The sequence below is a fragment of the Cyprinus carpio genome, chromosome B10 (genome assembly GCF_018340385.1).
Source record: "Cyprinus carpio isolate SPL01 chromosome B10, ASM1834038v1, whole genome shotgun sequence".
Classification (NCBI taxonomy): Eukaryota; Metazoa; Chordata; class Actinopteri; order Cypriniformes; family Cyprinidae; genus Cyprinus; species Cyprinus carpio.
In genome coordinates, this window is record NC_056606.1 from 8,665,962 (window position 1) to 8,687,542 (window position 21,581).

A 21,581-nucleotide genomic window follows, 5' to 3' on the forward strand; every position below is an offset into this window, starting at 1 on the left:
ATGAGCAAGCTGGACAGTGCCACTGTAACCTTCAGCCACAACTATATCCACCTATAAATAATAACAGATATCAGTACATCATTCATTTTCCATGTGTAAGTGAGTCACTCTCAAAAACAGTTACAGGTCAAACAAGTGGTTAGTCGCAGGCAATTGATGTGTTGCGTGACTCACCAGCATAGCCAGCCAGGCTTTCATTTTACAGATGGCGAGAGACAGACGACAAAGTGGAGAACCTTCAGATCTAAAGTGGGAGAGGATGGTGCAGGCTGGAATGTCCACCAAACAGATTCTTGTGTGACAGAGCTATATCTGTGATTCATATTTCCTTCTGCTGCAAACAGGTACTGTGTGCCTGACCTCAATGTCCTAAATCAGGGTTTTTCGAACTATTTAATACCATGGGCCCAATATGTGATAAACAGGTATACATCTTTAACTTGGGTCATGTCTTGCACTGCAAAAAAGGCCTAATTTTATTTGGTAAGAAATTCAGTTTTTTAAAACATAAGCTTGAGGCACACTTTAGCCAGAAGCTCAAGAGACTGTGCTGAGAAAGCACTTATATTTTTATGAAGTAAAAATAAATAAATAAAAAAGTTGCCAATAAAACTCCTGGGGGTGTCTTCAACTTTGACTGTTGAAGAAATTCAACATCCATAGGGAGGTGTAGTGCTGATTATGACTTATTTCTTTTTCAGATTTTTGATGTCAGATAGGTTGCAAAGCCATCGATAGCTGCCACTTAATTTCAGGCAGATAAAGTGCATCTGAATTGTAAATGAAACAAAGGAAAACACAATGATGTACACAGAATGAGTCACACAGGACACTAAGCAAATATGATGCAAAATTCATAGGCTGGAAGAAGGAAAGGTGGCTGGACAAAATGTTTTTGTGTTGCCATGACAACCAGAATCCACGCTATTGTTTTGAGACTATTCAGCCTACATTGTAAGGTGTTTGTTTTTCTGCCATTCTCATCTATTTATATTGCTCTAATTAATCTTTACTATTTTGTTGACTAGGCTACAGTACATACCAAGTTGGGATGCTCATTTTAACCGGTTAACTTTAAACCAGCCATAAGAATTATGACCGATTAATACAATCAGTTAAACAGTTTAAAAGTCATTTATTTATTTATTTTTTCAGTAATTTGTCAAAATATTTTAAAAAGTCTGCTGCATGATTAATATTCACTACGTGTATTTAAAAAAAAAAAAAAAAAACACATACAAGTTGCATTTTATTATTTCATTGTGAAATAGGCTTAATCCCGACGTGACATGTTTACAAACATTATAATAAACACTGTAAACATAGCTAGGCTATTTTAGTTCCCCTCACTCCACAACAAATCCTTTCAATTTATAAGTATTTAGAAAATAACATGAATTAAACATATAAGAAGCCATAGCTATATAAACTACAAGCCAAAACAAATTCATTTAGGCTAAAATGAAACTGAAACCAATTCAGTCTCTCATTCGACACAAAATCAAATGTTTCCATATTGGCGTTGTATTTGAATGCCAAAATATTATTTATTATGTACTTCACTCGCGTTACAATATCCAGGCAGTACGGTGATAATGCTTAACGGCACAGATTTTTACTACATATTTAAACTGAACAGTGTTTTTTTTTCATATGTTTGACTGACTGTATTTTATTTTGATAATGAACAGGCTGCTGCATTGTCAAGGTAGCAATGTTGAACTGTCAATTGCCGGTGCAATTGCTTGATTTTTTTCCTTCTAGCAGTGGAAACAACTACTCCTTTTAGTCATAAAGATAATTGGAATTGTAAAAGGTTTGCTTTTATTTGTGTACATTCACAATTAAAACAAATCTTTGTGCTTTTGTAAAACAGGCCTAAAGAAAAATAGTCTTGGTTCCCTTTCGCGCACCACAAAAATGGACCGAAACTCTGCATACTCTTTAATTAAGTAAAAATATATTTCTCATATAGGCCTATTTATCATTATATATAAAGCCTAGCTTTATTATGTTTTTCTCCTCTCACAGAAGCGCTGCATTTTTGCGCATGTAAAATTAATCCCCGGGAAAACAAATGTTAGTATTTTTAACGGGTCACAGACACTTATCCTTTCTAAGTTATTTCAATTCTAATTTAAAATAATTTTGTCTGTTAATGGTTAATAATCGGTTAACGAGCGTTTGTTGTTGGTTAGGAGAAATAACCTAAATGAACATCCCTAATACAGAGTTTCATCTAATCTTACACAGCTCCTGGTTTGAATGCTTTATTAACTGGCATTAAATATTCTCTAAATCATTTTTCCATAAAGTTTTGTGTTGTACTAAAGCCAAAACTAATTAAAGAAATATTTAGAAAATATTTACTTTCTCTTAAGTTGACAGTGCACCCTTTTTTTCTACCCACAATAAAGATAACTGTGACAACAATCTTTTTTAATGTGTTCTCTTTCTCTCAAATTTCCATTCAGTGCTTCCTTTGCAGACCCACTTTGAAAACTCTGCTCTAAATAACACAGCAAAAAAAGTGTGACCATTAACTTGCACATCTCTCTTGATGTTCAAAGGCTTTGTTTCAGATGCAAAATGCAAGCAAACACAAGACATAAAACTTGCAAAATACGAGTCCCTCACAAAAACAACTGTATCTAGAATTTTAGATAAGCACAAGCCCTTGTTGCCTCTATTTTCCTCCTCTCGAAAAATATCATCTCACTCTGAGAGCAAGGCAGAGTAGTGGGTGGTTTTGGGTAGCATCTGACTTATCTGACACAGCCAGAGATAGCCCGAAGGGTGCTATGCTAAAGAGGTATATCCAAAAATTGGTGCTTGAATCAAGCAATGCAGTAGGAGGTGATAGTACCCTCGCTTCAAACTAAAACAAAGCTTACCTATTCAGGAAGAAAACGCCTCAGCACAGGTCTTGTTTGAGAAAACGGTACGGCAAGAGTGCAAACAACAGTGATTATGTGCGAAGAAATGCAATATGAAAATCAAACAGAGAGCATCTTGTATGTAGGCCCCATGAGAAAACAGAGATCGTGGGAGCTAGCATACAGGGGTACCTTTATGATAGAGGAGGGGTGTATTAGAATTACAGATGGAAAGAGTACGGGGCTCTTGAGGATGCGAGGGGCATAGGCAAAGTAAATCATAAGTGGATCATTTCATTTGGGACGGTCGCAGGCGCCAGTGTTGAAAGTAGTGTTTACCACTCTGCAGCCCCTCGATGGAGGTATTAAGGAGCCCCACTTTACAAAATAGGCCATCTGTAGAGTGCCAGCCACTTCACTAGAAAAAGAGCCAGAGCCAGTTTAGATCACCACGATCTAAAAATTCCCATCTGAAGATTCTCTGCTTTTTCCGAGGTGCAGCAAAAATAATTATCTAGTACATTTTGCATGAAAACCCTAAAGGGGGTTCTAGAGAGGCTCAATGGTAAGTGCATCGTTCCTCAGTTGATGACTGCTGTGGTACCCTTGAGCAAGGCACTTAACAACTATAAGCTCCAGGTGTGCTGCAATATAAATGAATTTATGTTTTGGTGCATAGGTTGCGTCCAAAAACAGAAACAGATGAACGGTCAGTCAAAAACTGTGTCTGAAAGCCTTTGAAGTCTGAACTCAGAAGTCTGTCCAGAATCAGTTTTGTAAGGTACCTTCATAGGACAGAGGCAGAAAGTCAGATGACTCTGTCCTATGAAGGAACCTTACAAAACTGATTGTTGATGGTAGGGTAGTGGTTTAAAGTTATATGACAAATCAGAGAGAGATCTGATGACAACTAAGTGAACAATTATTAATTACTACAATACTAATTTCTTGCTAGAAATAACATCAAAGGGGGAAAAATTGGTTAGAAACATACATTTGCACGCAAACTGACCACCAATCACAACTTCCAGATGCCATATTTCTTTTAGCTTTTTAACTGTCACAAAATGGAAAGCAGAGGATTATGGGACATCTATAAGGATACATTTATGAAGTTAACCTGCCTGCACCTAACCAATGTTAACATTGGATTCGGACATGCCTAGATGCCTTTGTACCTTGGAATGAATTCTTCAAAAGCAGCTTTTTTTAGGTTTTCGTATGCATCACAAGTATGACTAGTGCACTGATTTCGGGTACAGGACTAATCAATTTTTTTTTTTTTTTTTTTGCATACAGAAAGTATTCTCGTTGTTTCATAACATAATTGTTGAACCCCTGATGTCGCATGGACTATTTTAACATTGTCCTTACAACCTTTCTGGTTCCCTTGAATGTTTCAGTGACATTGCTTACAATGTAGGGTCAGAAAGCTCTCAGATTTAATCAGAAATATCATAATTTTTGTTCCAAAGATGAATGAAGGTCTTATGAGTTTAAAATGACATTAGGGTGAGTAATTAATGACAGAATTTTAATTTTTTGGGTGAACTATACTTTTAAGGTTTTGGAAGAAATCATTTCAGGATTTTCCTTCATCTAATGCAAGTAAATGGTGCTCTCCATAAACCAATTTTGACCATCCAAAATCCTAGCAGCTTCAGTGTAATCCACATGATTCCAGATGACAAATAAAAGTCTTCTCTTTTAAACTCCAAATGCTCACCTTTGTCCAGCTCGATTTAGTTCACATCTCATGTGACGTATTCTCATGTTTTAAGCACAGCCTTTGTCCAACTGAATGTGAGAACAGTTGTAAAAAATGGTATGAATTACACCTGAAATAACATTAAATTAACCTAATTTTATTTGCTAATAAACTGACTGAAGCTTAATATTCAGAGACATAACCCTAAACATAATGAAGATGTTAAAAGCTAGACCTGCTGGAGATAATGATGGTTTAGAGAGCTACAGCTAATGAAAATAAAATTCAAAATTGCATCTGGGGCCAAAGAATTGCAAGTGCCAGCGAAATTGTACATCAGCTTGGCACTATACTTTGAATAGTTTGCAATGAGACCCGTGAGACCTTCAAGACACTGAGCCCCAGTCACAGAGAATAGTCATTACCTGCAAAACCACACTTGGTTATCTCACCATTCTGACAGGAGGCAAGCTTTAGTCCCAGGGCTCGGTTAAGTGCATGCTCCCAACAGGCCTTGGCGGCAGACAAGACATTGCAGACATTGAAATGATGCATGAAGGATTATATGGCCGCCAAACAACACTTCCAGTGATGAGTTAGACATGTCATCCTCTCACTCTATCCAGGGACAATGTTTTTCGACCTCATTGCCAGTGAGATTGCTCTCTGAGCACTTCTCTTGACACAAATGTGCCCTAGATTTGCTCAGAATAAGCGTTCCTCATGAGCTTGCTCTCTTGCAACTATCTTTCCTAAGATATGTAAAATGCACAAGATGAACCACGAAGGCCAATTATAATTGTAGTTGTCATACCACCTGGTAAAATCTAGAGGTGAACAATTTATCGTTTTAGCTGATTAATTTGTCCTGACAAAAGCTTATGGAACTTTCAGATATTGGCTTATGGAGTATATAGACATATTCCCTGAAAGCACATGCATTGCATCTAGAACTTGATATATTATGATACAATACTAGTCTAAATATAATTAATAATAATAATACTGTTCTAAATCAACTGTTGATGAATTACTGTTCACAATTGTTATACATGAAGTTTACTTTACAGTGTTAATATTGCAATATGTTACAGAAGACTGAAAATGTATATATTTTGTTTCTCTTATCTGTGAGCCACCAGGAATGAATTTCAAGAGTCTGATATATTTTGTCTTTTTTTCCTGGTTATTCCTGGAATTTCTGGTTGCACAATAAACTAATCCTGGGATGTCATACAGTTATAATTTAAAATCATCGTATTTCCTCTAGGGATGCAATGATACCATTTTTTCAGAACCGATCCGATACCAAAAATTCTGAGTATCTGCCGATACCGATCCAATCCGATACCAGCACAGTTTTTTTTTTAAATAAATGTAGAATTTCTATACTTCTCTGTGTTGACCTGATCATTAATCACAATCTACTACATATACACAACTTCATAATGAAAAATAACAAATGAAAAAATATGTAATCATAATCTGTCAAAAATACTATTATAAACTAGGTTAGTGGATAATTCAGCAGCAAAAGATACTCTAGATTCTCGAAAAATCATGGGTGCACAATAATTTTATAAAATCTAGTGAAATATTTTATTTACAAATAAAAGTGAATAAGTATAAAATATGGAAAAATGTTACACATTGCTCTTTTTTTGTTGTAAAATACATTCATGTAAACACAAGTATATACATTTATATAGAAATCTAAAAGACATTTCTTTTAAATGTATAGCACAGTACTAAAGGCAGCGACATTTGATAGATAGGACAGAACAAGAAAGACTTAATAATCTTTGATTGCGCAGAAAAGTATTATAATACTAAAGGCGCCAATATAGAGCATCACAGAGCGCTTATGTGCATCCCGTGCTCAGAGAGGAAATTTAAGTAATTTGTGGATTAATGCTTACTGGAGACGTGAACCATTTCAAACGTTTCAGTCTGATTTGGTGAACTGGTTCAACCGGTTCACTAAGAAGAACCGGTTAAATCGAACAATTCGTTCGCGAACCGGACATCACTAGTACAAAAGGAAGAGATATTGATATGTAGTTCATTAAATCAGTGCGTTAGTTTAATGAGCCTTTTCTTTGATCAGTTTTAAACCTCAGTTACTGTGCGCTCTTGAAGAGAGATTCATCGTTTTGACTGTAGTAACTGAACGCGACACTACTGTTTGATTGCTGAATGGAGGATGACAGACAGCCACAGCGGAGAGAAGAGTTTATGTGAACTTGAATTTAATGACTTTAATATTAATCTGTACCTCACGTGAAGCTATGGAACAGCTTCAGAACACCTGAAACATGTGCACAAAAATGTTTTGGTGCTTTATAATTTTTTTGTGCCTTTCGTGGGGCTTAACAATAACACATAATAGTATACACACAGTATCGGATTTGGATCGGTCTCGTCTGATCGATCCCGAGTACTCGAGTACTCGATCCCGAGTATCGGATTGATGCATCCCTAATTTCCTCACTGTAGTTATGAGCATTGCCATTATCCAACATAGGATGAAGTTCTTGTAAAAACTGAATTCTGGCAAATATATCCACTTGACAAGCTATCCATCAAAGATATTTATAACCATTGGAGTATGAATTTCTGATACACAACTTTAAAGGTCATGTCCCACATCACCTCTCCTTCCACAATGAAGACCCTACCATCCTTGTTTCATTTTTCTCAACCTTCCTGAATCTGCCCTCTCCAAAGATAAAAAAAGAAAGGGTCACGATAAAAGGGCCGAAGAGAAATGTGGCGACCGCCCTGGTCATGAGGGAGGTGAGATGACCCTGATACGCAAATAGACCTTCTTTAAAAGAGAAGGGGAAAAAAGAAAGCCACTAAAGATATTTATCATACAGTGGGCCATTGGCAGGAAAGTAGATGGGTTCTGCTTCATTTAATTATCATCGTCTGTTAGAAATTCTTTTTCAGTTTTCCCACAGCCAGTAGGTTTTAAAGGAGGTTCAAACGATTCCTCCTCAAAAAAGGAAAGTCATAACGGTTTGTAATGACATAAAGGCATTTTAATTTTTGGGTGAACAATCCATTCAAGCACAATGAATCTCTGCCTGAAAAAGGAATAAACAGCCGTTTAAGATGACAACACCCTTTCTTTCCTTACGTATGCGCTTGAAATGTGAGGTTCTGCTAATTCCACCCTTGCGTCGCTGCACTATAATCATAATCAGCGGTATTCTTCCATTCAAAACTGAGCTTCTGAACAAGAAACATGCTCTAGCCCACCATGCACCATGGACTCGAGAGGTGAGAGCCTCATGTGTGCCTACTGGGCCAAATGCCTGCTCAAGCAGGACATGAGCACACGGGAGGGCTCCAGCCCAGGGCCGAGGGCCAGACACGGAACACAATGACCAGCTCTCCCATTCCGCCATCTCCGAGTGCCTTACAAACAATGCCCAGTCAGGAAAACAAGCCCTCGATATCAGTCCACAGCTGTGCTTTTGTCTCTCTCTCCATCCGTCAGAGACACACCACGCAGGCTTAGACACCTACGCCATCGCCTCTGCTGCCCTCTGCGACGGAGAGAGCTTGTTTATCACACAGAAGCATATTGCCGATGTCCTCGCAAGGCGAAGCGAGAGAAAGAGAGAGACAGGAAGATAGAAAGACGGACACAAGAAAAGGGAACGAAAGAGAAATAGAACAAATAGAGGCAGTGAAAAAGATGAATAGAGAAAGAGCAGCAAATAAAGCAAGGGAGAAAGGACACAGTAAAAACGCTGAGATAGAGAGCAGGAGAGAGAGAAACGGAGCGAACGCATTGGAAAGCACATAATGGAGGGGACAGAGGCTAATTAAGGAAGGCCGGATTAATTAGGCTTTCAGTCTGCCTGCCTCTCATTCTCCCACTGTGTTTCCTGCCAGTGCCACCCTCCATCCCCTCATAAAACACGCCGCATTGTTGTTGGATGGATTTTAAGGCTCCAGTCTCCAGTCTGTAATTTCCAGTGGGAACATAACTTTGTTAGCTGTGTAGGCAAATACAAGGTAAGGCTGGGTGGAATGATGCTACTGTATATAATATGTGATGGGAGAAATGTGTTAAACATGCTATATCGCTTATACCACAAAGTATCCACAACGTAATTAAAAAACTTGATGCCAAGCGGAAAATTATAGCCTAAGGCAGCAGGTTTTGTGTATCGCTCCATGAGGTAGTTGGCGACTTCAGCCCTATAGCATCTAACAATTTCAAAATGAAATAAAGTTAGAGATGCATAGACATTAAAATTCTGACTGATACTGGCAAATAATTATCACTGATACTGATAAATAATTATATTAAATATGAAAAATAAGACACTAAAAACTAAAACCAGTCAGCTTAGAAAATGGATATTCATTGGATATTCAATGGATATTCAAAAATGGATATTTAAAGATTACATTTAGTCCAAATGCAAAAATGGAGGAAATGAGCATATCTAATCTAATATACAATATTATTTGATATTTATTCAAATAAAAATCCAATAAACAATATGGTAGAGATACAGTGCAAATCCTTGAATTATCTTTAACTTAAATATTTAACTTATTGAAATTCACCAATATAGACACAAAACCACCACTCTACGAAATGTCTCAAACCATGAAATAACATTTTAGTCATACGTCCACCTTCCTAAAAAGGTAATTAATTAATGACATGACAAAAACAAGTTGCAATAATTAAAACATATTTTCTTCCTAGTGATTTAAAACTTTATTGAACAGAGTACAGTACAAAGCTAATTAAATACAGAAGTTTGCACAGCTGATATCTTGGACATTTAGCATGAACTGTTGACATTAACTATGTACCAGTGGAATACGTAATGTTTGCTCATGTCACAAATCCAGTAAAGCATGCTAAAGAGATTTGTGGGAGTTCAGATGTGAATGAACCATTGAATTACTGTCAATTTTCAGCCAAGGGTGCATGCACTCCACTAGACTGTCATTTACAAAAGCCTCCAAACAACATCTATGTTTTAAATAGAAGACTTGGACCAGCCCCCATGCAATCCAATTAAGAACTAATTCACTCCAACTCTGTTTTTCATAACACTGAGTTACAAGAGGCCATCTGGGACGCAAAACAACCCTCTCTCACAATCCCAAATACCCCCACCCCAAAAAACTCTTGCTTCTCAATGGCACTGTTTTCATGAGGGGCCACTTTTGCAGTGAGAGCCCTCATTGGTTCTGTTCCTCCTCCCTGCTTGATGAAGCAAACGATGAGGACCCTTCAGCCCTGTTCACTATGCAGGATCCTTGGCCAAAAATGACAGGCACTGATGGGCATAAATATTTATCAGGTGCCAAAGCTTTGCCAACCTGAAGATGCATGGACAAAAATCAGAAGGGTTGAAGAAAAAGCATGGTTAGCCGTTTCATGATGATTGACGTAAAGACTTGCTATCAGAAAGTCATTCTGCAGGAGGAGGCTGGAATGCCCTTGTGCCAGGCTGCAGGCTCAAGTTTATGATAATCCCAATAAATTATAATGTACTCTACAGACATTAAAAAGCATGATTGGTGCTAAATTAAATGGGCTGTGACTCTCAGGTCACAGTGAGATGGATCTGTTCTTCTAGATCCTTTCTCATCCCATCTCTCACTTCTTTTACTATCACAGAAGATTCTTGCCTTTTTCTGCTAAACTTAATTAGTAATGTTCATGTGCAGTAGGAGAGAGAGGGGTAAGCCATGCCACTATACTTAAACTGTCCTCTAGTCAAAGAGAAATGTGCTAGAGGTGCAATTAATACTCCTGATTGTATTTCAGGATGTATGCTATCAACTGAAATTAGAAGAATGCATCTATAAGAGAAACATACAGAGAAATCTTCTTACAAAAAGAGAAAAAAAGTCGCCCAGTGACAATTCCCAATAAATGTATGTAGATAAAATAATAGAATAGAAATAGAAAAAATATTTAATTAAAACATTAAAAATGTGCTCATGTTTAATGCTGAACTGAAAAATTTTTTTTATTGGTGACCCTGTTTGCTGAAAAAAGAAAGTTAGCTTTTTGGATCAGCGAGCAGAATGTTGTAATTGTGTGTGCATTTCTCATACTTCACCTTTCCATCTCTGTTTTAGTCCAGTTGTCCAGTTTTTAATTCATAAGCCCATTCTGAACTACTAACCAGATTTGTGGTCCAAACGTTAATCTCCAGCAGGCACTTTTGTCTGTTTGGGGGGAGGTGGGGGATTAGTCCATTTTCATTATTTGCTGGGGTCAAAGGTACTGTTCAACACCAATTTGCTAACTAAAATTTGTTGAGTCTAATGATGATTAATGTCCTTGTTGTAGGCCTTTCACTGTTACACGAAGCAAATTTCTTTTTCTTTTTTTTCCGCTACAAAAACAATTAGAGCAATTTTAAATCCACAAAACACATCACGGGCTGACAGGTTAAGCTTTTAATGCAAATGTGACAGCAACATAATGTACAATATGACAAAATGTGATGGTACTGGCCTAATTGCTCACAACTAAAAAGAATTAATATTGAATGAGGTGCCTTCAAAAACACACTTGATTTCAGAGCCTCCATGACTAACACATATACACACACGATAGCCCCAATGGGCCTGGCAGAGTGACGCCCTCGTTCCTGCACTTATGTGAGTATTTTATGTTTTATGAGAACATGTAATGAGGTATAAGCTGCAATGTAAATATAACTGATGGGTTTTATGACATCTCCCAACAACTACAATAATAAATACTGGAAATATAAAACTGTGACAGCTATTATAAAGGTCAAATATTAAGCTGCATGTGTGTTTTTAGTACAATCATGTGATTTTAAAGTATGTTTTATTAATCAAAATTAATAAATCATGACGACAAAAGCAAAGAAAACAACTGTAAAGTTCTAGTCTGCTATAGCATGATGACTGCTCAGTAAAATAAAGTTCATCACCTAAATAAATGGATTAAATGTGCACTTCATCCGCAGTTGAGCTTTTATGAGTTCTGACGATAAAGACCCTCGGTTGATCTAAATCGATCGAAGAAGACATTAGATCTTGGCATTATATTTTACGATGAAAGATGGCCAAATCGTATGTCAGTTTAACAGAGAACCACTTTCAAGGTGAGGTCAGAGGACAATCCCTCTTAGCAGTCTCTTCCACACCTTTATGCCATTTGTGATTCGCAACAGAAGCGATGTAAGGCATGAGGAGAACACTGGTTTTCAAGACAGGAGCAATCTAAACTGTGTGTTTGAATCTAGTCTTTTGGCTTGATGTGAAAAGCCCGTAAATCAGGTGCGCGTGTGGAATACCAAATCGCAGGAGAGAGAATAGAACTCATCAATCATGGGTGACGTGCGCTTTGCTGCACGGGAGGGAAGCCAAACCACATTAGTGTTGATGCAGCAATGCTGTGGTATGGAGGACAGCAGGGGAAAAAGAAGGCAAACAATTCAGAATTATAGACTATTAATGGAGAAAATTATGGAAACAGGTCAAGTAAGTGCACTCGATGTGAGGCCTTTTGATGATTATGTTGACATGTGCACCCTAAACTTTAGGCAATAGCTAGCAAGGTATTATTTTGAAATAACTGTCAATGGACAAATTTACATTACTGCCAGAGGGTGAAGTTACAGTATCTGCTACCAAGGGCTAATAAGGTCATGCTAACAAGCCAAACCTTGACCTTTTGGCCAAGCACACCGTAAGACAAACTGTTTTGTTTTTCAGTTTTTCTTTTGTGCTGTCAAGGACCTATCATCACAATGGCAAAAAGGGGGCACGTTTTGTGCAAGAGACTTAGGGATTTGCACGTAATAATGAAAAAAGTTTGTTCCTTTTCTTGGGGAAGTCACAAGAGAAAAACATGCCACTCTGCTGGACTCTGATGTGCACCTCTGATCTCTCAAAAAATGCTTTGAGGTGGCAGATCAGAGAAGGGGCAGGGACTCATGTGCAGAGGTCAACATCGCTGTCAGGATGTCATTCTGTGTGTGCCTTTGTGTTCTTACCCACCTTTATAGTCTTCTCTTCCTGTGACCTGATTTGGCATACCTGTTTACCTGTCTAGCATGTCTTCCTGCCTTTCTTGTTTCACTCAGCCCTGTCTTGCTTGCCACCAGCATATATGCCCTATTATGGGCCTGCCAGAGGCAGTGTCTGCCTCTAATGACACCTTACTGCACTCCTGACAGGTTTCTTAGTCCGAAGAAGTAAAGGTAGCACCTGCCCTTTGGGAAAAACATGAACATATGTAAATATAGCCATGCATACAAACCACACACAAAACCTGCTCCTTAAAAAGTGGCAATTGACCCCAGCTGTCAACAAGCAATGTCAGTGGAGTCCTGAGTGGCATACTGGGAAAATTTGTATTTTGTAAATTGGAACTGCAGTTTGTGGTGAAGTATAAAAGAGGATGGTCTAAAATGAGGGAAAGATGATTCAAGATGGAAGGATGAGTGTGAAGCAAAGATAAGAGGCCAAAAAAAGTTATGAAGCGATACACAAGGAAGAAGTCAAAAAAGAGCCCTTGGAAGATAAAGTGGTGATGTCATTAAAGACATTCTCATAGCCCCAGGAAGATCACGAGGAAAAGAAGAGAGGAAGTAGAGAAAGCCATTGTGTTTCACACTACACTTTGCGCTGTTTCACACTAACTATGAGTAAGGATCAAACAGTATTAAAATAACCAATGAGTGTATAGGAGTCAGGATTAGAAGGATGGTTAGAAGGTTTTTTCATTTGAAGTTCCCCATAGACAAAACCATTTCATTACGGTCTCTGGAGTCATAGAGCATACGTTCATATGTTAATGAGGACAAATAAATAATTGTAACACAGCAGCTTATTAAAGAAGTTTGTTATCATGTGATTACTATAACTAAAATTTTCAAAGAATCACAAATCTTTTTGGGATAAAAGAAAAAGCAAGAGCCTACATGACAGAGCATATTAAAAACCATCCTATCACCTTCAAGTACTGTAGATGCCACACAGGTAGAAAGAGGTATTGCATGTAGATGTATCAGTGTAAAAATAAAATGTTCTACCACACCCCAAAATACAACTGCTCCTAAAAGACAAAAAGTCAACTGGATTAACAGGACTTATCAAATATGCAACAAATCAATAGGCAATTGTAAATTCACACCTCATCCAAGGTTAAACACACCACATAAAGTGCCAAAAACATTTAAAAAACATGTCCTTCCTAAAATATCCCAGCCAAAAACATATCCCTCCCACACATACTTTTATCCAACAATAACAATCTCCAAAAAAAAGGCATCAAAACAGCACAAGTGAAGGACCTTCTTAAAAGCAATACATTTTTTTTTTTACCTTTTTTCATGCCAAATCCAATGGATAATAAGATTTGTGGAGTCTTACCTCACATTCTCTGGAGCCAGAGATGGTGTAGGTGCATGGCCCGGTACCATTGACCAGCACATCCGTGCCCTCTGTGTTATTAGGCTTGTAGTCCACATAGTACTCCTGCAATGGTGTGCTGAGTGTGCGCTCTGTCTCCCGTGACTTTTTCCGACGTTTGCGAGCAGCAGCCGAGTTTTCCTGTAGCTGCTTAACACTGCTTGGATAGCGCTTCCATGACACATAAATTACGAGAAGGATCATGGCAACTGACAGGAAGAGGGCAACGCTTCCTGCCACTATCTTGTGGAATGATACGGGTTCAAAGTCTTGCTCAGGTGGTGGGACAGCAGGCTGAGAAGGTGCAGAAGAGGTGGTACCTTCCAAGGACGTCCCCTGGCCCCTTCTGCTGTCTCCAGACTTTAGAGTTGGGATGAAAGAGCTGGCTGTGGTCTGGGCAAAGGCGACAAAAGGGGTAGAGGGAACAATTACAGTTGATGGCATAGCAGGGGCAACCCTACAAACCCCATTGGCATCAACGGCATCCATAACCTTCTCCCCTTGGACTTCTTTGGGTGATGCGCAAATCATATTAATTTCTTTGTTTCCATGGAAGGTTCTCAGCCAGGCCACCAGTGGGCACACAACTGGTCCACAGTCCCACATGTTGCCTGCCAGACTAATTGCTGTAAGAGAGGTCCAGGCATCCACAGCTTCTTGAGACACATTGACAAGCTTGTTTGAATCCAGGTTAAGCGTCTGCAGATTCGGCATGCCCCGGTACACCTCTGCATCGATCTCCTGAAGGTCATTTCCTGAAAGGTCTAGCTTCTGCAGTGATGTCCAGGTCCATGTAAGGCCTTCACTCATGGTCCTAATGCGGTTCCACTGTAGGTAAAGAGCACGCAAGTTATAGAAGCGTGGAAAGTTGAAAAAGTTGATTTTGGAGAACTGGTTATGCTCAATATGCAGCTCAGTTAGCTTCATCAGGCCAGACATTGAATTGCGAGTAATGCTGCGCAGTCGGTTGTAGCCAAGGTCAAGGAATTCAAGATTACGGCAGTCTTGAAAAAGGCGAGAGGGAAGATTCTTAAGGGAGTTGGAGCGCATGTGCAAGCTGAGTAGCTTGCGCAGTCCCTGGAACTGTCCTGGTTGTAGAGCTTGTAGCTTGTTATAGGAAAGGTCCAGGTTCCTCAAGTTTGGTACCAGGTGAAATGTGGTGTTATGTAGCAGTGTGATCTTGTTGGAGCTCAATATTAGCTCTTTGAGCCTCCGTATCCCTTGAAAAGCACGTGCATCCACATTGGCAATGTAGTTGTGGTCCAGGTACAGCCAAATGAGCTGGTTGAGGCCAACAAATTGGCCTGCCTTCAGGCTTGCTAAGCTGTTATACCGCAGGGACAGGCCTTGACAGCCGCCTGAGAGGTTCTTGGGAACATCACGGAATGCGCTAGACTCACAGTATACAATTTTGCCATCGCATCGACAGCTCCGGGGGCAAGGACGATCACCAAAGCAAGGGGTGGCAGACAGCCATGCCTGCATTAGCAGTGGCACCATGAACCAGCGGTGCCTCATGGCAAAGCCTGAAATGGAAAAAGAAAAAAACTGTTAAGAAACTACTTACTTCATGATTATACAAATACACAAATTAATAGGGTATTACCTAAATCATGCTACTTAAAAAGGGATTTATTTAATTAAACTTGTATGCAAAGTGTACATACAGCATTAGTCACAATAGTGGGCGAAAGTAAATCAAACACCAAGAGAGTTTGAAACACATTTGAAACAGCATATTCACTCTCCCTGACAGAGTATCTCTCTCACTTTTTTGGCGCAGATTCAATCATGATCCTATTAGCGCGCTGTGATGCATTGCAACGTGTTGAATCGTGAAATGTGCAAAATGATGTGCATCATAATGTGAGGTAGTTGACAATACCCTGCCCTAATTATTGAGCAGTTTCAAAGCAGAGATTAAGACAACTAATGAGAGAAAAATATTGTAATTGTTCTGTGATTATAAACCCTTGAAATATTACATTTATACAGCAATATGATACCACACAGGACTCAATTAACAGTAGTGATTGTGCAAATCAATCCAGTCATGCCATGTTGTTTAATTCTTCTCTCTGGCAATGGCAAACATGCTATCAGAGCAAGCCAGTCCTGAAATAAGCTTGGACACAAGCCCACTACAGTATGAAAGGAAATGTCCTTAGAGATATGCCTCGGCCATCCTATTAGTCCCTAATTATAATCTAAATGATTGTCAGTCAACCAAATCAGGTATATTTGCCTGGCTGCTCAGTGACTCTGCTACCAGCCTTTGTCCATCTTTCCTTAATACACAAAGGAAAGCCTAGGTGTTGTTATTGTCAAAATAAATGGGGGAGGTGGGGGTGAAGTGAGGCATTATATCAGCAGTGAGTTCCCGACTAAACATTGGCTCAAGAGGTTAGAGGTCTGGGTAAAATACACATGTTCTTTTTGTGAAGGTCTTGGCCAAAGCCTGGACATTTTCCAGTAATGGGATTTTATCATTTGTGCTGCATCTCTCTGGCCTTCATGCCTACACTGTGTTGCTGTAAAAGGGTTTCAATTCTATCCCTGATGCACAAACTTTTACAAAGCTTGCTAGAAATTACATTCTGAAATGAAGTTCCTAAGGCATTATATGTCTGTACGAGATGAAGAATGTGGCTATGACACATTAATATTGTCATAAGAATTCATGAAAGTCGTTATGAAATATCAAAACATCCATTTAGCTTGAAACCAAAATGACTCCAGACCCATCCAAACAACACTTTAAAACCATATGCATGGCAATAGAACAGTTTAGATTAATCAGTACTGTTAAAGTAATTCTGCCAGATGTTCTCTGAGGTTGAAAAGGAGAAAATATTCATAAAGTTCTCTAGTACTCATAAATTAATTTAACAGGATATCAGAACCAAACATTTGAATGGTCATGAACTTTATTAATACACCTCCTGTTCATGATTATAATATACAGTGGCCTTAAAAAATTACTTCCATTATACCTGCAAATGGATAAAATCACTGCCCAAGACAACTAAATAACAAACCTCAACAAATGATGCAAATCTAAGATTTAACTACACATTTAATAGCCATTTTTCCAATTAGTTTTAATCAGCTGATAAAACTGACCAAGTTGATAATCAGAAAACGTCTGAATAACTGTCTTAATTTAGAAAAGCATATCTCTTTTTATCATGTCAAATCTAACAAACTTCTATTTGTGAGATGCTTTGTTTTTTTTAAATGTTTGCGCCATCCTTCCTTTCCAAAAAAAAAAGCCACTTGATTTGATATTTTCTTATTTATTGCAATAACTTTCTTATATTTCTGTATGTCTGCAGGCTTCAGGGTTCGAGCAATTTTTGGAAGCCACTGATTGTGATTTAAAAAACAAAGCAAAGAGGTGCCGATATCCATTAGTGTACAGTTGCCAACAACTGATGCACAAGCAGGCTGCGGTACAATAAAGTAATTACGTCACTGGCTCCCATTCATACTAACCAGACAATCATACTGTATCAGCTTAATGACATTGCTAATGAAATGATGCTGATAAAGTTAATGATCCAAGAGAAGTCTAATGAAAATTAATTTGTAGCAAACTTGCGCTGCCACTTTTCTTATTTTAGATGCAACTACACATTTTCCTCTCTTGGTAAAACAGATTTCGCCTACATACCCTTCACAGTGATGCTCCAAAATTTTTGCCAGGTTGATTATTTTATGTTTGCTGTCAAAATCTCCCACTACAGTGCCGCAAAGCAGCAAGCATAGCTCATCATTTTACGAGCTGTGGAAGGCCATCTTGCTGCACATCGCTAACGAATAACAATCAGAGCAGGTCACATATCTGTCAAATAGCCCCTGTAAAATGATTGATAGCACATCTATAATCAAGTGATCTAATGTGGCCATGAGAAGGTCTGTGGCTTACAGTTAATCACAGTGCTTAGTTACAAAATGAGTCTAGAAATCATGAGAAATATGTAAGGAATATAACTAGTATGCATCCTTTACCAAATACAAAATGAAACAGATTGCCATCTATAGACACTGTTAACACTGATCCAATGCATTTTGATTGTGACCTCGTTTTCTGTCAAAACATAAAATCTGCTGTGTCGCCTTCCTTTAATGATGAAGAAATAAAATAAGTTGCTCAAACAAGCTAATTACTTGGCACTCCAGGCATTGTATGCAGACTTGCGTTGCAAAAAATGTGCACACATACCACAGTGCAAGCACATAATGTGCATCTTTTCCAACAGCACATGCAAGTATGAAATCTACAAAAAAAATTATCATCAACTATCTGACTATCAATAATGCACAGGCACTCTCTGAGAAATTGCCTTGCAGCCAAAAATGAGGTTCAATTAGCATTCCAGTGTTAATCAATGAGTTGGCATCAGTCTGCTCTTTAAATCAGTAAGAGATGAAGAACACAGATAGGCCAATAATCAGTCTGACCGATATTTTTTACCAATATTCACACTTTTCAACTTAATTGGTTGTCAGGTTTATGGATAAATGGCACCATTTGGTGGATCACAATTGAAGAGCACCTACCAACAGCATTTATAAGTAAACAATAACATTATTTAATATTTTGGACGTTCAACTTTGTATATAAGGACCATTCATTCTCGACTGAGAAATATGTTGCTTAGCAATTAGCCCTAAAGCCTATAGTAGTCCAAACCACAGATTGCAATGAAATTGCTACCATTGAGATGATCTAAATATAATGTCATAAATAACAGCAATAATGTTTTATCAAGTTTTTTTATAAAATCGTTTTGGAATCTCGTTTTTAGTAATTCGATATATTAGCAGCATAACTATTAAATAAAACACTCTACATAATGTTATCAGTTAGTATGATCAGTTAGATATTATTGTTGAAAAAAATCAGTTATACATATTAGTTATCAGACTCTTAGAATAAACATGCATATATGTCATAAAAACACTGAATAAATCACCATCAAATAAACGAACAGACGGATACACTTGACTGTGCCTCACCAGAATCAAACCACTGTGAGCTGAAGTGAACGCACGGTCAAATTTGAACAAGAAATATGTATGATTATCAGATGTACAATAAATCGATGCATGCAAATTAAGGAGAACATCCAATGAATGTATGCATAAATATGCATGAACATTTTGTGCTTTATCAGAGTACATTCAATCTCTTAGTTTTTCTGCATGCACACCGTCTGAATCCAGTTCACATTACACTGCAAAATGAATAAAACTGCAGGAAATTTCCCCGAATTTATCAACCCATAAAACATCCAGCGTGTTTTCCACGTTCACTTAGGACCGAGTGAGAATACGCAAACTTACCCATCACCGCGTCTCTGTCAACTCCTGGCCACAGGTTTTACAGCTTTCTACCGCTCGAGACCCGACACGGCATGGCACGCGCTCTCTTCAGATGGTTCGGTTCTTCCACGAGCGCTCGCCTGTAGTCCTCCACCGCAGAGCAGGCGCGGGAAATCTTCAGTCTCTCCTGACTGACCACTGACCATATCTTTCAATTCCCCTCAAAACAAAATTCTCAACATAAACATCCACTTGAACAGAAAGAATCCATTTTACATCCTAAAATTAATACCTCAAGTCACAGAGCAGAAGACGCGCGATTCCAAATCCAAGTTATCTACCACAAATCAAACTTATGGAAATCCCAGCAATCCCCTTCCGCTTCAGTATATTCCATCTCAGCATACTGCGCAAATACTGTCTTTCCCGAAAGGATGATGCTCGCCGTAGCTTAATCCGTGAATATTATAATATCAGTGTGAATTGGGATCTTTAGAAGATTTCAATACAGGCCAAAATTACTAGGCTCATAGAATGCTGTTTAGAAGTGTTACTCCATCGGGAATGTTTCTCCTCTCCTGTACAGTTCCCGACAGTACAGAGATGCAGCAGGATTGTGAGTGGTTAACCACAACCGCCTGTCGCACCGTAACTTTGTCAGACAGCATCCGAATGCCCCCTTCTGGCGAACTGACATCTCCAGCAGCAATCTCTTCCCTTTCTCATATCACTCTCACTCGATATTTCCACTGGAAAACGAGTGGGTGACACACCAAGTCTATTAGCTCGACTAACGTAAAAGAAGAACAAATAACGATCCAGCTGAAGAGAAATGTCAATTTCTCTACCCAACAAGACATTATCAGAAATCTCTAAATCTTTTATGTACTGATTTTATGTTCCCTTTTACGCTTAGATGATTTATGGGAAGATAAATGAAACATTAAGTATTTTGTTCGAGTAATTCTATTACTCATGACGTGCGCATGTAATTTTTGACGAAATAAAATGTACTCACTGTACAATTTTTATATCTCCCTTTCTTTCAACTTAATTTACGGATGTTTCATCTGTGTATTTTATCATTCTCGTTCTGCCATAGATTGGAAATGTAGTTTGCTCACACAGACAATAAGATAATTAGCAGTTAGCAGCCATTGGTTCACTCATAAATTTAGATATTGATTTGTTTTTTTGATTTTCACATTTTGTATCACATTGATATACAAGCATACTAAGGTTAGGCTAATTTTGAAGTTGCTGTGTTTTAAAAATGGTAAGTCACTAAATAAAGGATAAAGTCCTACTTATCAGTCATCCCTTGTTTTCCAGATTTTAAATATGTTTTGTCTAAATAATGTAATTAATTAATTATTTTATAAATTATTTCAGATTGTTTTTCATTTGATATAGGCTCACCTAAAGGCCCAGGGTTTGATTGACATTGCTGTTATTAATTCCACAATGACAGTTTAATCGATAATTATGGGCTCTCACATGGACTGGAATCTGATTGGCTGTGGTTGTCCTCATTGCAAAGGAAACGTCTGAGTGGCACTGCTATTTCCTGCTTCATCATTAGCGCAACCCTGCAATTTCTGTCCATCAAGTGTCCCCTTCAAACTAACAAGCCAGTTAACAAAAGCATTTAACCTCTCAAGGCTGTGAACTGATTGAGCAAAGCCAATTACTGAGAAGCTGGCCATCTTATATATTAAATATTATATAAAAGGTGAATGTCTGAATAAGAGAAATGTTGTCACCAAGAATGAAAGAGGCTTGTGTTTCTAACATGTCCTGCCTGTCTTTAAAGAGAACAGCTTATCCCAGTGCACTGAGTCTCAGCAATTGTACTATTGCCTGGAAATCGAGGCCAGACAGCTGCAGTCTTTAACAACAGTCCAGAAAGAGGTCATGGCAGGAGAAAGTGTGTTCCTGACTATGCTGGTTTATCCACCTCAGGACCACAGATATTTTTTGTAGGTTTTGGTAGATGTTCTCATCACTGCTATACTATTGCTTAAAGGAATAATTTACCAAAAAAGTTAAATTTGCTGAAAAATTACTCCCCCTCAGGCCATCCAAAACATCACTTGCTCATTAACGGATCCTTTGGAGTGAATGGGTGCCGTCAGAATAAGAGTTCAAACAGCTGATAAAAAAAAATCACAATAATCCCAAGTAATCCACACCACTCCAGTCCATCAGTCAACATTTTATGC

The 21,581-nt window shown here is 38.3% G+C and overlaps 1 protein-coding gene across 1 annotated transcript in view; it reads right to left on the reverse strand.

Moving 5' to 3' along the window:
• Positions 1-20,025, reverse strand: part of LOC109097843 (leucine-rich repeat transmembrane neuronal protein 4) — a 100,735-nt gene extending 80,710 nt beyond the window's left edge. The window contains exons 1-2 of the mRNA XM_042732351.1: positions 19,381-20,025; positions 13,993-15,557 (exon numbers count right to left, since the gene is read on the reverse strand). Of these exons, the coding sequence (XP_042588285.1) occupies positions 13,993-15,557; positions 19,381-19,384 (1,569 nt within the window). The 5' untranslated portion in view covers positions 19,385-20,025. The remainder of the gene's footprint in view (positions 1-13,992; positions 15,558-19,380) is intronic.
• Positions 20,026-21,581: the final 1,556 nt, after the last annotated feature.